Consider the following 15,784-nt stretch of genomic DNA (forward strand, 5'->3'; position numbering starts at 1 on the left):
CAGGTACTTACAACAAAACGGAAAACAACTACCCACAAAAAACAAAGGAAAAACAGGCTGCCTAAGTATGGCTTCCAATCAGAGACAACGATAGACACCTGCCTTTGATTGGAAACCATATCCGGCCAAATCATAGAAAACAAAACATAGAATGCCCACCCACCTATCACACCCTGGCCTAGCTAAACAGAGAAAACACAGCTCTCCTAGGTCAGAGCCTGACAGTACACCCCCCCAAAGGTGCGGACTCCCGGCCGCAAACCTGAACCTATTGGGGACGGTCCGGGTGGGCATCTATAATTGGCGGCGGCTCTGGTTCGGGGTGTAGCCCCCACACCGCCCGCTGATCCCCCCGCTTCTGTGTCGCCGGAGGAACCAGACCGTGGATCAGCGCCGGAGGCTCTGAACTGCCGACTGCCGCTGAAGACTCTGGGCTGCAGACCGCCGCTGAAGACTCGGGGCTGCGGACCGCCGCTGAAGACTCCGGGCTGCGGACCGTCGCTGAAGACTCCGGGCTGCGGAGCGTCGCTGGAGGCTCTGGACAGGGGAGCGTCGCTGGAGGCTCCGGGCTGAGGGGCGTCGCTGGAGGCTCCGGGCTGGGGAGCGTCGCTGGAGGCTCCGGGCTGAGGGGCGTCGCTGGAGGCTCCGGGCTGAGGGGCGTCGCTGGAGGCTCCGGACTGGGGAGCGTCGCTGGAGGCTCCGGACTGGGGAGCGTCGCTGGAGGCTCCGGGCTGGGGAGCGTCTCTGTAGGTTCCGGACTGGGGACCTTCGCTGCAGGCTCCGTGCCATGGATCATCACTACTGGTTCCGCGCCATGGATCATCACTGGAGGCTTTGTGCCATGGATTACCACTGGATGCTTTGTGCCATGGATCATCCCTACAGGCTTCGTGCCATGGATTATCCCTGGAGGCTTCGTGCCATGGATTATCACTACAGGCTCCGGGCCATGGATCATCACTGGAGGCTTCGTGCCATGGATTATCACTGGAGGCTTCGGACCATTGATTATCACTGGAGGCTTCCTACGGGGAGCTGGAACCGGTCTCACCAGACTGGGGAGACGCAGAGGACCGCGTGCTCAAAGCAGGCACCGGCCGTACTGGGCTATGGTGGCGCACTGGAGGGAGAGTGAGCGGAGCAGGCACAGGGTATACTGGGCCTTGGAGGCTTACTGGAGGTCTGGCGCTGAGGGCTGGCACAACCCGTCCTGGCTCGATGTTGACTATAGCCCGGCAAGGGCGGAGCGCTGGTACAGGACGAACTGGGCTGTGCTGGTGAATGAGGGGTACCGTGCGTAGAGCAGGTGCAGGATAACCTGGGCCGAAGAGACGCACTGGAGACCAGATACGTTGAGCCGGTGCACTTCTCCCTGGCTGCCGGCCAACTCTAGCACGGCAACGTGAGGAGCTTGCACCGAGCGCACCGGGCTGTGAGTACGCACTGGCGACACAGTGCGTATCACCGCATAACACGATGCTTGCTCGGTCACTCGCTCCCTGCGGTAAGCACGGGGAGTTGGCTCAGGTCTTAACCTCGCCTTCGCCAATCTACCCGTGTGCCCCCCCCCAATTTGTTTTTGCCGCTGCCTCTCGGCCTCCTGTTGCTTGCCTAGCCGTTCCTCCCAGTATTGCCGTTCCGCCTTCACTGCCTCTATCTCCCATTGCGGACGGCGATACTCCCCAGGCCTTGTCCAGGGTCCTGCCCCATCTAGGATCTCCTCCCAGGTCCACTCCTCTGAGCCATACTGCTTGGTCCCGCTCCTCCTCCTGGAGAGTGCACGTGGCTTGGACTTCTTGTGGTGGGTAGTTCTGTCACAAGTGTCAGAATGCGTAGACCAAGGTGCAGCATGGAATATGTTCATCTTGAGTTTTAATGAAAGAAATGAACACTTACAAATTAAACCAAAAAATGACAGCAGACAGTTCCGTCAGGTACTTACAACAAAACGAAAAACAACTACCCACAAAAAACAAAGGAAAAACAGGCTGCCTAAGTATGGCTTCCAATCAGAGACAACGATAGACACCTGCCTCTGTTTGTAAACCATACCCGGCCAAATCATAGAAAACAAAACATAGAATGCCCACCCACCTATCACACCCTGGCCTAGCTAAACAGAGAAAACACAGCTCTCCTAGGTCAGAGCCTGACAGTACGTATCATTCATTTAGAAGTCCAAGAATGGATGTAGCACCTTAAGTTTGCCTCTTTATCCCCTGTCATACTTCGGATCATTTAGCTATCTGATTTTACATTTTAGGACCCCTTTAGGTAAAAAAACATTGATAAAAAAAATATGATTTGATAGATATTGAATTTGGCCTTTACTACTAAAGCCTAGAGAAACGCATTGAATAACACATTCATAAATGGCAAAAAAGACAGTCAAAAAGACAGTAGTCATTTTTTTTACACATATTTAACACCTTAAATATGTGAAATCATTTAAAGGAAAACTCCACCCTAAAACTATCCTTTGGTATTTGCTTCATTAGTCCATTGTTGATATAGTCCCAAAATGTTTTGCATGTCAGCAATCACGTTTCAAGATATATAACTTTCAAAAAACAGAAACACAGCCGGTATGATGCACTTTGCATCATATGGCGTAAAATGCATCATACCGGCTGTATTTCTGTATTTTGAAAGTGGGGGGAATTTTCCATTGGGGTGTCAGGACAGAGAAGAGATATGACTGGGCAGAGCTGGAGTTCGGTTTGGGCTGTAGAGTTTGACCATAGCCTGAAGGTAGGGAGGGGCAGTTCTTCTTGCTGATCCATAGGCAAGTACCATGGTCTTGTAGTGGATGCGAGCTTCAACTCGAAGCCAGTGGAGTGTGCGGCGGAACGGAGTGATATGGGAAACTTCGGAAAGTTGAACACCAGGCAGGCTGCGGCGTTCTGGATAAGTTGCAGGGGTTTGATGGCACAAGTAGGGAGCCCAGCCAATTCCAGACGGGAGAAGACAAGTGCCTGGATTAGGACCTGCTCCGCTTCCTGTGTGAGGTAGGGATGGATGTTGTAGAGGATGACCCTGCAGGAGCAAGTCACTGCTTTGATGTTTGCAGAGAAAGTTTGCAGAGAAGGGTGTTGTCCAGGGTTACGCCAAGGTTATTTTCACTCTGGGAGGGGGACACTGTGGAGTTGTCAACCGTGATGGAGAGGTCTTGGAGTGGGAGGAAGAGCAGCTCCGTCTTGACGAGGTTGAGCTTGAGGTGATGGGCCGACATCCAAGCTGAGATATCTGCCAGGCACGCAGAGATGTGTGTCACCAACTGGGTGTCAGAAGGGAGGAAGGAGAAAAGGAGCTGAGTGTCATCCGCATAGCAGTGATAGGAGAGACCATGTGAGGATATGACCACGCCGAGTGACTTCGTGTATAGAGAGAAGAGGAGAGGGCCTAAAACCGAGCCCTAGGGGACACAATTAGTGAGAGTAGGTGGTGCAGACACAGATCCTCTCCTCGTCACCTAGTAGGTGCGGTCTGCCAGGCAGGATACAATCCAAGAGTGTGCAGAGCCTGAGACACCCAGCCCTGAGAGGGTGCAGAGAAGGATGAGAGTTATTTAAGATACACTACATGGCCAAAAGTCAAACATCTCATTCCAAAATCATGGGCATTAATATGGAGTTGGTCCTCCCTTTGCTGCTATAACAGCCTCCACTCTTCTCTGAAGTTTTTCCACTAGATGTTGGAACATTGCTGCGGGGACTTACTTCCATTCAGCCACAAGAGCACTAGTGAAGTCAGGCATTGATATTGGGTGATTAGGCCTGGCTCGCAGTCGGCGTTCCAACTCATCCCAAAGGTGTTCGATGGGGTTGAGGTCAGGGCTCTGCAGGCCAGTCAAGTTCTTCCACACCGATCTCGACAAACCATTTATGTATGGACCTCGCTTTGTGCACGGGGGCATTGTTATGCTGAAACAGGTAAGGGCCTTCCCCAAACTGTTGCCAAAAAGTTGGAAGCACAGAATCATCTAGAATATAATTGTATGCTGTAGCATTAAGATTTTCCTTTACTGGAACTAAGGGGCCTAGCCCGAACCATGAAAAACAGCCTGAGACCATTATTCCTCCTCCACCAAACTTTACAGTTGGCACTATGCATTCGGGCAGATAGCGTTATCCTGGCATCTGCCAAACCCAGATTAATCTGTCGGACTGCCAGATGATGAAGTGTGATTCATCACACCATAGTGATTCACCACTTCTCCAGAGTACAATGGTGGCGAGCTTTACACCATTCCAGACGACGCTTGGCATTGCGCATGTTGATCTTACAATTGTGTGCAGCTGCTTGACCATTGAAACCCATTTCATGAAGCTCACAACAAACACTTCTTGTGCTGACGTTGCTTCCAGAGGCAGTTTGGAACCTGGTAGTGAGTGTTGCAACCGAGGACGGACAGAATTTGTATGCACTTCGCGCTTCAGCAATCGCCAGTCCCGTTCTGTGACCTTGTGTTGCCTACCACTTTGCGGTAAAGCCGTTGCTGCTCCTAGACATTTCCACTTCACAACAGCACTTATAGTTTACCGGGGCAGCTCTAGCAGGGCAGAAATTTGATGAACTGGCTTGTTGAAAAGGTGGGATCCTATGACGGTGCCACATTGAAAGTCACTGAGCTCTTCAGTTCGGGCCATTCTGCTGCCAATGTTTGTCTATTGAGATTGCATGGCTGTGTGCTTGATTTTATACACCTGTCAGTAACGGTGTGGCAGGAATAGCCAAATCCACTAATTTGAAGGGGTGTCCACATACTTACCATGTGTACATAGTGTACATACCATGCAGTGTACTCTTCAAAGAGGTTAGGGGAAATTTGTTCCACCATTTGGGTGCAAGGACAGAGAAGAGCTTTGACTGGGCTGAGCGGTAGCTGCCCTCCCGCAGGGTTGGGAGGGCCAAGAGACCAGAGGTAGTGGAACAGAGTGCTTGGGTTGGGATGTCTTCAAGTCTGTCTGGTTAGGGTCAATAAGATCGTTCTGAGAGAGATAGCGAGAGAGTTGGTCAGAAACAGCACCCTCAAGTGTTGTGGTCACCCTAATTCCACATTTGGAAACATTTCTACTGCAACATGTTAACATCTTTTCACGTGAGGAAAATAACATTATTTCAACCCCACATGTTAATCTGCAATTCTAAATGTGAAAGTGAGATTTTCACATGTGGAGTTTTGCTACATGGGAAATTGCAAATTAGATTTTCACATGTGAAATACATGTACAAACATCTAATTTGCAGTTTCACATGTGAAAATCTCACTTTCACATGGGGAATTGCATATCCGATGTTCACGTGAACGTTTTTAACTTGTGAAACCTCAAATTTTACATGTGAAACTGCAATTCACGTGAGGTGAAAACATATTATTCTTTAATACATGTGAAAATATGGTTTCATGTGTGAAATTGAAGCTCCACATGTGTAAACAGCTATTTTACATATGTTATTTTTTTTAATGAGCCTGCTGTCCCTATAGTACTCTCTGAGCATTCCCTGTGCATGCAGTGGCCATGCATTCCTACGTCACTGACTGGCTGCTATGCACGTGTGGGAGGTATGTCAAACAGGAGGGGAGAAGGAGGAGAGAGAAAATTGAAGGCAGGAGTGGAGGGGGTAGTGGAATGTGAGGAGAGGCACATGTAATCAGTAGACCAGGCAGCTGAGGGGGAAGTCTGCTTGGGAACTGGGAGAAAGGTCATGTTTACTACTAAGCAAGGAGCTCTCTTTTGTTCCGGGCAGGTCAGACTAGGGCACAACATGAACTCTTTATCTTTCTTAGGTTTACAATTACTGATAAACCTATTTCACAATAAGGCCCCTTTATTTGCAAACATTCAGCATTCACAGACCTGGAGAGCTGGGTGATTCTGCAACTTCGGGCACTTTGGCCCGGCAAGCTTTCAGAAATTAAAATCTATTGAAACACCATTTTACCAGTATTATAATCGTCTTTGATTTGTCTAGAAATAATATCTGATAATGGCTGCGATCATACTATTCAGGAATTGATATATTTTCGGCATTTTTCTGAGACAGCCATAGACATTTCCATCACATCATTAAACATACATTTTTGTTGAAAATGAAATTATCATACAATTATTTTATAACACATTTCTTATATATTTGTACATTGACTTGCATTGAATATTATTTGAAGTGCTTTTTAAGGTTTTCCTAAAATAAATAATTAACACAATGCCTGAATGTATCAACTTGCCTTTGTGACAGCTGAAAAAATGGATTTATCATAAAAAATAAGATATTTCCATCCAACCTTTTTGTGAGATTATGATAACAACCATATGATTTCCCTATCTAAAACAAATCAATCAATGTAAATTATACATACTATACTAATTTACCTAAAAATATGGGTGTGGTGGAAATGACAAGGTGTGGTGGAAATGACATCTATGTAAAAAAAAAACGTATGAAAACAATATTTTATTGCAAACATTTTCAACAACAACCATTGAAGAACATTTAATTCATTTAAGAAAAAGTAAGATTCCAAAATTGGCCAGAGTTCAAGGAAGTAGGCCAGTGTTTTTGAGAGATGAGCCCAGATTGCAGAGGGGTCATCCGCATAGAAGAGCTCGGTGAGCAAAGTGAATCGGTATCATTTGTGGTATGTCCAACACAGGTGTGGAGGGTCACCTGCATGTGAGAATCACCATAGTGAACTGCCTGGATTTCACTGGTGTATTTACACAGGTACTTTTCTCAGTGGCACAACTTTGGTTTTAGAAGTGGGGGGGAAATAATTATTATAATTTGTTTTATCCAGTCGGATAAACACTCTAAACAGCCTACCCGACCGCTCGGAGGTGTCTGCATGGTCCTAAAGCACACCGTTGCCTCATTTTGTATCACATTCAAATTATAAAACTGGAGGGGACAAAAATGCAATTTCAGAATGTGAGGGGGACATGTCCCCCCAGTCCCCAGTGAAAGTTGCGCCCCTGAGTTCTCTGCAACGTCAATATGCACGATGATCTCCTCTTTCCGCAGATTCTCTTTTAATTCTCTCAGTTTGGAGTATTGGTGTCGAATATTGTACATGTGTTTCCACAACTTCTCTTTCAATCCTTTGGAGAAGTCCTCCAGTTGAATATGCAGTGTGCCACATAGCTTTTCTTTTACTGTCAAATGTATAGTGAACTTCTCCATGTTTCCCTCTTTGTTTTTCCTTCTCTCTCTCTCTCTTCAGCTTAGTTTTTCCACTCAAACCACCATGTCTGCTCACCAGCATCAAAGTCAGATGTTTAAGCTCTTTGGCTTGGCAAAGGGAGAACTCTTTATACATGCACTCTTTCTTCAGGTTCTCACAGCACAAACACTCAATAAGGTTGTCATTGTTGCTGCAGCGGATCACTTTGTGATACTGTAGTTTATCCACCATGTACTGGAGGTTGGCGTGGGTTTTGCCGAGGCATGTGTCCCTATCCTGGACTGTTGGCTTGACAACCCAAAAATGCGTATTTTAAAGAATTCATAGTAGGACATTTTCATTTCTGAATATTCCCTCTTAAAATCCTGATAAAGGTTCTTAATTGTGCCATTCAAGAAGCGATTCTGCTTTTTTTTTCTTCTTGTTCCTCATTAGCGTGTCCTTTTTCCCTGTTGTTGCTCTACTGTTTAAATATATATATATATATATATATTTCACCTTTATTTAACCAGGTAGGCAAGTTGAGAACAAGTTCTCATTTACAATTGCGACCTGGCCAAGATAAAGCAAAGCAGTTCGACACATACAACAACACAGAGTTACACATGGAGTAAAACAAACATACAGTCAATAATACAGTAGAAAAATAAGTCTATATACAATGTGAGCAAATGAGGTGAGATAAGGGAGGTAAAGGCAAAAAAGGCCATGGTGGCAAAGTAAATACAATATAGCAAGTAAAACACTGGAATGGTAGATTTGCAGTGGAAGAAAGTGCAAAGTAGAAATAGAAATAATGGGGTGTAAAGGAGCAAAATAAATAAATACAGTAGGGGAAGAGGTAGTTGTATGGGCTAAATTATAGATGGGCTATGTACAGGTGCAGTGATCTGTGAGCTGCTCTGACAGCTGGTGCTAGCTAGTGAGGGAGATAAGTGTTTCCAGTTTCAGAGATTTTTGTAGTTCGTTCCAGTCATTGGCAGCAGAGAACTGGAAGGAGAGACGGCCAAAGGAGGAATTGGCTTTGGGGGTGACCAGAGAGATATACCTGCTGGAGCGCGTGCTACAGGTGGGTGCTGCTATGGTGACCAGTGAGCGGAGATAAGGGGGGACTTTACCTAGCAGGGTCTTGTAGATGACCTGGAGCCAGTGGGTTTGGCGACGAGTATGAAGCGAGGGCCAGCCAACGAGAGCGTACAGGTCGCAGTGGTGGGTAGTATATGGGGTTTTGGTGTCAAAACGGATGGCACTGTGATAGACTGCATTCAGTTTATTGAGTAGGGTATTGGAGGCTATTTTGTAAATGACATCGCCGAAGTCGAGGATCGGTAGGATGGTCAGTTTTACGAGGGTATGTTTGGCAGCATGAGTGAAGGATGCTTTGTTGCGAAATAGGAAGCCAATTCTAGATTTAATTTTGGATTGGAGATGCTTAATGTGAGTCTGGAAGGAGAGTTTACAGTCTAACCAGACACCTAGGTATTTGTAGTTGTCCACATATTCTAAGTCAGAACCGTCCAGAGTAGTGATGCTGGACGGGTGGGCAGGTGCAGGCAGCGATCATCACGTTCATAGAATCTAGTGATTTTCTCTTCTGTGGCTGTGCTAATTATGTTACACTGCTTTTTCCTGGAGTATTGAAGACTAGTTGGCCTGTTTTCATTTGCCCTCAATGCTTTTGCTGAAAATCCAAATTCTCTGTTTGCAGCTTTGACCAGGCCATACTTTCTCAGGATGTTGCCTCTGAGCATTTTTGAAGCCACTTGTTTGTCCTTGGCACTGCGCATTGTTTTATACTTTTGCTTTAACTCTGCAATGATGACATTTTGAAACAATAAAATCCTTCTTAGGTTCTTTGGCGTTCCCTTCATTTTCTGTTTTGTCTTTGGGAAATCTTGTCTCTCCATTTTCTTCATCAGTTGATCATATCTTTTTTTGTATTTCTCAGTTTTCCGTCAAGTTATCAAGTTTGACATTTGTCATGCAAAGATCTCTATGTTTTTGAGCGACCACTTCGAACCTTTTTCCTTCCAGCAAGTATTCGACTTCTCATTCCTGTTGCAGACGATGAGGAAGGGGTATCAGGGTGTGCATAAGGGCAGGTAAGTTAGTGGCAGGTATGATATCCTCATGTTCAGGCTGCAGGTCATCTGGTGACTGAGGTGTTGTGTTGCCTGATAGGTAGGTCTCCACTGTTGTCTTTAAAGTCTGTCTTTTATTCCGTTGGTTACATTTCCACTGCCATCTCTTGTTTCTTTGTTCTCACTTTGTAAGTTCATAGATTTCACTTCTCCCTTCTCTTTTTTCTTCCAGTATCTCTCCCTGTCTTTTAGTTCCTGGTATCGCATAGGATCATTTTTTATTTTGTTTCTGTCTGTGACCTCTGTGCTGTTTTATGTGGCATCTTCTAAAAACAAAGAAAAATACTACTTAAGTTTTCCAATTGTGCACACCTTGGAGCATTTCCTAGATTAAAGTAATTTAAAACATGATTAAATAAGCCTACATTTAAAAAACAAAGTAAAAAGTAATAACAATGGATTCTTGTCATTTCCACCACGTTCTGTCATTTCCATCACAGTTAAGTTTGTGATGGAAATGACTATGGTTGAAATGACGCTTCTGCTGTTTTTGGAGACAAATGACAGACTGCTTAGAATGCTTTGGCCAGTATTACAGCTAGCATATGGTTTACACTAAATACATCAAATATATTTAAAAAATCAAAATTCTACCACAAATTAAAGAAATTGTGGCCTGTTTGGAAATGACTGACAATAACATTTGCCCTTAGTGGTGGAAATGACACCACTACCAAAGGACAGGTATATTTTGTGTAAATAACAATATAAAGGGCATACTCACAATAAATATTGATATAGATTGACTCTTTCTCTAGGAGATAACATTACATAATGTGTGATCATTCATGTTTTCTCATAGAAAAACATAGTAGAAGCTCAAAAGTCTGAATCAGGGACAAGGGCAAAACAGTGAAATTGAGTTATAAAATGCATCTGAAAGGTAGCTAAAATACTTGATAGAGAGGTGTTGAAAAAAATATGGGGTGAATGTAGTGTGAACTTAACATATAAAAAATAAAAACATATATATATTTTTTGAAAATCCCCAAAATTTACCCTGAGGACATAGAAGTTCCCATAGTTGCATAATTACCCAGCTACAATGAAGAAGCCAATGATAGGGATACCAGATGTATTCTGATTCCTGAACATCTGACCTAGTTATTAAGTGAAAGGTAAACATGTTATGTAATAATGTCCCTACAAAATAATATTTTAAAAACAGTAATATTTGACTACTTCTGCTTGGACCCACCCAACTCCCACTTCCATACACACAAGTGTGAATTCCCTCAGTAGAAAACAAGTGGAGTTTTGCACCACAGCCTTCCCTGTAGCTCAGTTGGTAGAGCATGGTGTTTGCAACACCAGGGTTGTGGGTTCGATTCCCACGGGGGGCCAGCACAGAAAAAACAAAAAACAAAAAAATTTATGAAATTGTATGAAATGTATGCATTCACTACTGTAAGTCGCTCTGGATAAGAGCGTCTGCTAAATGACTAAAAATGTAAATGTAAATAGCTCACAAACAAGTTCCATGTTGGCTGCTGGCCGACATAACAGTTTGAAGTTCAAGGCTTTGGAGATATGAAACTAGAGGCTCTTATTCTAGTTGAATGAGTCATTTATAAATAGGATATTTGTGCCAGCGAAGGGGAAAGGCCAAAGCACTGTTAGAACACAGACCTTGATGACATGTACTGATACTGACTGTCTGAGGTACGAAGTCTTGACAAAAGAGTTTGTGAACCTTGTTGTGTTTTTGTTTTGAGCACTCTCTCTCTCTAGGTGAGTTCTGGCTTGGTCTTGAGAAGATGAGCGCCGTGGCTAAAGACACAGACTACATCCTCAAGGTTAAGTTCACCGACTGGAGGGGTGATTCTGAGACCATCCAGTACCCCATCCGTCTGGGCGGGGAGGAGAGCCACTACGCCCTCCACATCCAAGAGACCTCCAACGGCAACCTGGAGAGCGCCCTGGCTACCGAGGCCTCCGGCCTGCCCTTCTCCACCCGCGACCAAGACAATGACCAGAAGAGCGACACCAACTGCGCCAAACACCTCTCTGGTACGTCTCCTCTTTTTCAAAGTTCAAAGTTACTATTTGGTTGAATTCTATCTAAGATGTATTTATTCTAAGATTTAAGATTTTTTAGTCTAAGGTTTATCTCTCAATAACTCAAATTGGGAATGTAGCACCAATGCCAATCTAACCAGATGTTTGCTCTCTTTCTCCAGGTGGCTGGTGGTTCAGCAACTGTGGACGTTCCAACCTGAACGGCCGCTACTTCATGAGCCCTCCTCCCAAGCAGAGGCATCAGAGGAAGCAGGGGGTCTTCTGGAAGACCTGGCGTGGCCACTACTATCCCCTGAAGACCACCATCATGATGATCGCCCCCGCTGTGATCGAGAACAAGTCATAGAGGAGAGACACTCAGCATTCTGGCAAATGTTCTCCTCTTGAACTGAAACACTGTTAGAGGTGGTTAGCTGATGAATTGGGTAAGCTACACAGTCAGTCCTGGCTTCACCCAGTGAGACTTCCAACAGAGCCAAGGCCATCATAAAAGCCAAAATAACTCGTACTTTTCAAAAGTCTTCAAGTCTCTCAGCTAGAGACAAAACCGAACAATGTTTAAAAAGTTAAGAAGTACATGAACATGTAAGTCTAGTAGTGGAAAGTTAGCAAGAGTGTTTCACCAAAGCTGTGGTATGAGCTCACTCTTAATCACTGTTTAAAAGCAACGCTCAGCCTTGGGACTAATGAATGGAACAGAATGAGGTGAGTTCCAACATGTTTTGTGTTGCAAGAAACCAAGCATATTCCACATGTTAAGACCCATCTGACGGAGGTTTCTGAATGCAAGAGCTCTACCAGAGGTTGAATACTGCACTCTTTGGCTCGAACCAGCCAATAAGAATTATTTAAAGAAAAATCCTTTCGCTGTCTGATGTAACACACTGATGCAGCGAGAGAAACAATTCAGAAGTCAGCCAAAGGCCAAAATGGAGTAACGTTCAAATGAACATAGCAGCCAACTCGAAGAAACAAAACCTGTAAAATGAACATAGTATTCAACTCAAAAACAGTACAATTAACAACCCAGTGGACACAAACTGGTTGAATCAACGTTGTTTCAACTTAATTCTCAACGTATTGTGACATGGAATCTACGTGGAAAATACATTGGATTTGAAAAAGTCATCAACTGTTGTTTTGAGGATGAAATTTCAACGACAGTATTATCTCTTCACGGTAACCAAATTTAAACCAAGCCAAACCTTGTAGAAAATATGTTGAATTTGTACCTTTAAAACAGATCCTCAGAACTTTAATGTTATATCCACTAATCAAAAAGAAAAACTATAGGCTGGGCAGCACCTCCTACTGGGTGATTGATCTATAGCTACCCTTTGGTCTCCCATCCAGGGTTTTATCCAAGCCCTGCCTAACTATGATATCACTGACTATTACCAATGTGCTATTGTGAGAATAACTGTTAAAATCTCCACTTAAAAATGAAATAGAGTCACTGTTGCTATCGAAGTCATTCCAAAGGGTAGGTTTAACCGAGCAAATGAAATGTGACCATACTTTATCACTCATATATATTTAGGATTTGCAAATTCATCAATGCTGAGTTGAGTTTGTTTGTGAACGCAACCAAATATCAACATTTGAAGTATATGTATCTTCTGCTTGGATAGTTCCATGCAGGTGCATTTATACGGAGACTTGATTACACACAGGTGGATTCTATTTATCATCATTAGTCATTTAGGTCAACATTGGATCATTCAGAGATCCTCACTGAACTTCTGGAGAGAGTTTGCTGCACTGAAAGTAAAGGGGCTGAATAATTTTGCACGCCCAATTTTTCAGTTTTTTATTTGTTAAAAAAGTTTGAAATATCCAATAAATTTCGTTCCACTTCATGATTGTGTCCCACTTGTTGTTGATTCTTCACAAAAAATTACAGTTTTATATCTTTATGTTTGAAGCCTGAAATGTGGCAAAAGGTCGAAAAGTTCAAGGGGGCCGAATACTTTCGCAAGGCACTGTATATACACACACTGGGGCCAAGCTTCCTGCCATCCAGGACCTATATACTAGGCGGGGTCAGAGGAAAGCCCAAAAAATAGTCAAAGACTCCAGTCACCCAAGTCATGGACTGTTCCCTCTGCTAGCGCACGGCAAGCGGTACCGGAGCACCAACTCTAGGACCAAAAGGCTCCTTAACAGCTTCTACCCCTAAGCCATAAGACTGCTGATCAATTAATCAAATGGCCACCCAGACTATTTGCGTTGACCCCCCCCGCACCCTTTGTTTTTACACTGCTGCTGCTCTCTGTTTATGATCTATGCATAGTCCCTTTACCTCTACCTTCATGTATAAATGACCTCGACTAACCTGTACCCCCGCACATTGACTCTGTACCGGTACCCCTGTATATAGCCTCGTTATTGTTATGTAATTTTATTGTGTTACTTTTATTTTATTTAGAAAATATTTTCTTAAATCTATTTCTTGACCTGCATTGTTGGTTAAGGGCTTGTAAGTAAACATTTCACTGTAAGGTTATACCTGTTGTATTCGGCGCATGTAACAAATACAATCTGATTTAACACTCCGGACTACAGCATTGCTCATCCTAATATTTCTATATTTCTTAATTCCCTTCTTTTACTTTTTAGATGTGTGTATTGTTGTGTATTGTTAGATATTACTGCACTGTTGGAGCTAGGAACACAAGCATTTCGCTACACCCACAATAACATCTGCTAAATATGTGTATGCGACCTATAAAATTAGATTTGATGAAAGACTATCATGCATGTTGTTGATGTTAGTTATGTGTGTGCAGTTAAGGGCAAGGCGTTCTGCTTTGTTTCGAGCCAGCTGCAGCTTTTCTAGGTCTTTCTAGAACACAGAACATATTTTTAATGTGTAGATGTCTGAGAATTATATATATATTTTTAATCCATTTTGAATTCAGGCTGTAACATAATTTTGTTGATATAAGTCAAGGGGTATGAATACTTTCTGAAGCCACTGTTTCTGTTTGACGTTGCATAGTAAGGCTGAGTAAGGGTTCTTCCATTTAGTTGTATTGACTGAACATTTGCTGATACAACGGAGTTCAAACATGATTATCAAATCAATGTGTGCTATTTGCCCCCATTTCAATTATTTGCATATTACCAAGTTTGATAATTTTTCATGTTATCAAGCCTTCACTACTGAAGCCAATCCATCATCGTGAAAAGTAGTGACGCCCTGGCTCTTAATTTGCATTCCCCATTTTTCCACCACAGCGAGGAAACATAATATTTCACCAATTCACTTTACATTCTGGCCCTCATAAAACCTGGATGGAATACCTGAGGGACGCAAACTCTCCCTAGGCAGGCCAGGGTTGAGACTGAGCCAACTTTTAAAAGTATAGCAGTAGTTTCTTGGAGGCACCATGCACGTGGACCTCTCATATTCCACAAAATGAGAAGGTAAGTCACCTTACAGCGAGCTAGGTCCAGTGGCTTACTTCCATCACCTTAAATTACTCACACCAAGACATCTGGTCAGGTGTCAGGCTTACTGCTAATGTGCTTTATAACACCTTCAGAGAGAGTGAGGGACAGGAAGGAACATCCAATGCCCAATGTCTTACTGTTCGTGATCGGCGTATATCAAATGCTCAGTTTTCCTTATTCAATCTTGTTCTGAGGGCAGCTCTGCCTCAGGGGCAGAGCGAAGGACATACTGCCTGGGTGCCTGTGTGATTTGAGCCAATTGGTCATTATCTTCCTGTGACTCAGGCTATTATGTTGACTTTGAAGGGTCATAACTCACTTTCTGTAGGGTCTACACACACACACACACACACACACACACACGGAAAGACAGTGAGGTGCATTTTTCATAGAGGATATCAAATGAAATATGTGGTTTTTATCAATAAAAGGTAGCCAAAGGGTAAACGGTTACTTTGATTATCCATTTGATATTAAAATAATAATACAATTCAACTTCACTAATAAAGGTTGAGTTCCCATTTCCAGCTGCATCACCAACATGTGCTCAAAATGGCCACTAAAGCTTCATGCAGCAGAGCCAACAGAGGCCGCTCAGTAACATCAAGGCATCTGTAACATCAATCACTTCCAAGCACCCTTGCCTCCAGCGAGCTCGTCTATGAAATGGCAGCATCACATCGTTAGTATCCATGGCAACCGTTCCCCCAAAGGGAAGGTGGATAGCATAGAGCAGAGTAATGTATTGACGTCATATCTTAACATATGGCTCTGGCAAAGACCCTATTCAATTCTATGGTGGATAGCATATCAACCCTCTGCACCTGCTGAAGGACTCAATGATTAGAGGCACAGAGGCCTCGTTTAGACAGGTAGACAATTCTGATCTTTTTTTTCTTCTCACAAATTGGTCAGATCAGCTTTGAAAAAGATCTGATGTGAAAAGATCTGATGTGATTGGTCAAAAGGGACAGGAGATGTC

At 43.7% G+C, this 15,784-nt stretch overlaps 1 protein-coding gene across 1 annotated transcript; it reads left to right on the top strand.

The window, feature by feature from the left end:
- The first annotated feature begins 11,038 nt into the window (after positions 1-11,038).
- LOC106598978 (angiopoietin-related protein 4) lies at positions 11,039-13,149 on the top strand. Its single transcript, XM_014190012.3, has 2 exons — positions 11,039-11,337; positions 11,508-13,149. Exons 1-2 carry the CDS (start codon positions 11,085-11,087, stop codon positions 11,690-11,692), a joined length of 438 nt encoding a protein of 145 aa, XP_014045487.2. The 5' UTR covers positions 11,039-11,084; the 3' UTR covers positions 11,693-13,149.
- The last annotated feature ends 2,635 nt before the right edge of the window (positions 13,150-15,784 follow it).

The sequence above is a fragment of the Salmo salar genome, chromosome 03 (genome assembly GCF_965601325.2).
Source record: "Salmo salar chromosome 03, fSalSal1, whole genome shotgun sequence".
Classification (NCBI taxonomy): domain Eukaryota; kingdom Metazoa; phylum Chordata; class Actinopteri; order Salmoniformes; family Salmonidae; genus Salmo; species Salmo salar.

Excerpts from the sequence above, each read along its gene's own strand:
- LOC106598978 (XM_014190012.3), top strand. The coding sequence starts at position 11,085 with ATGAGCGCCGTGGCTAAAGACACAGACTACATCCTCAAGGTTAAGTTC. Across the intron at positions 11,338-11,507 it reads CTGCGCCAAACACCTCTCTG|GTGGCTGGTGGTTCAGCAAC; the intron begins GTACGTCTCCTC and ends CTCTTTCTCCAG.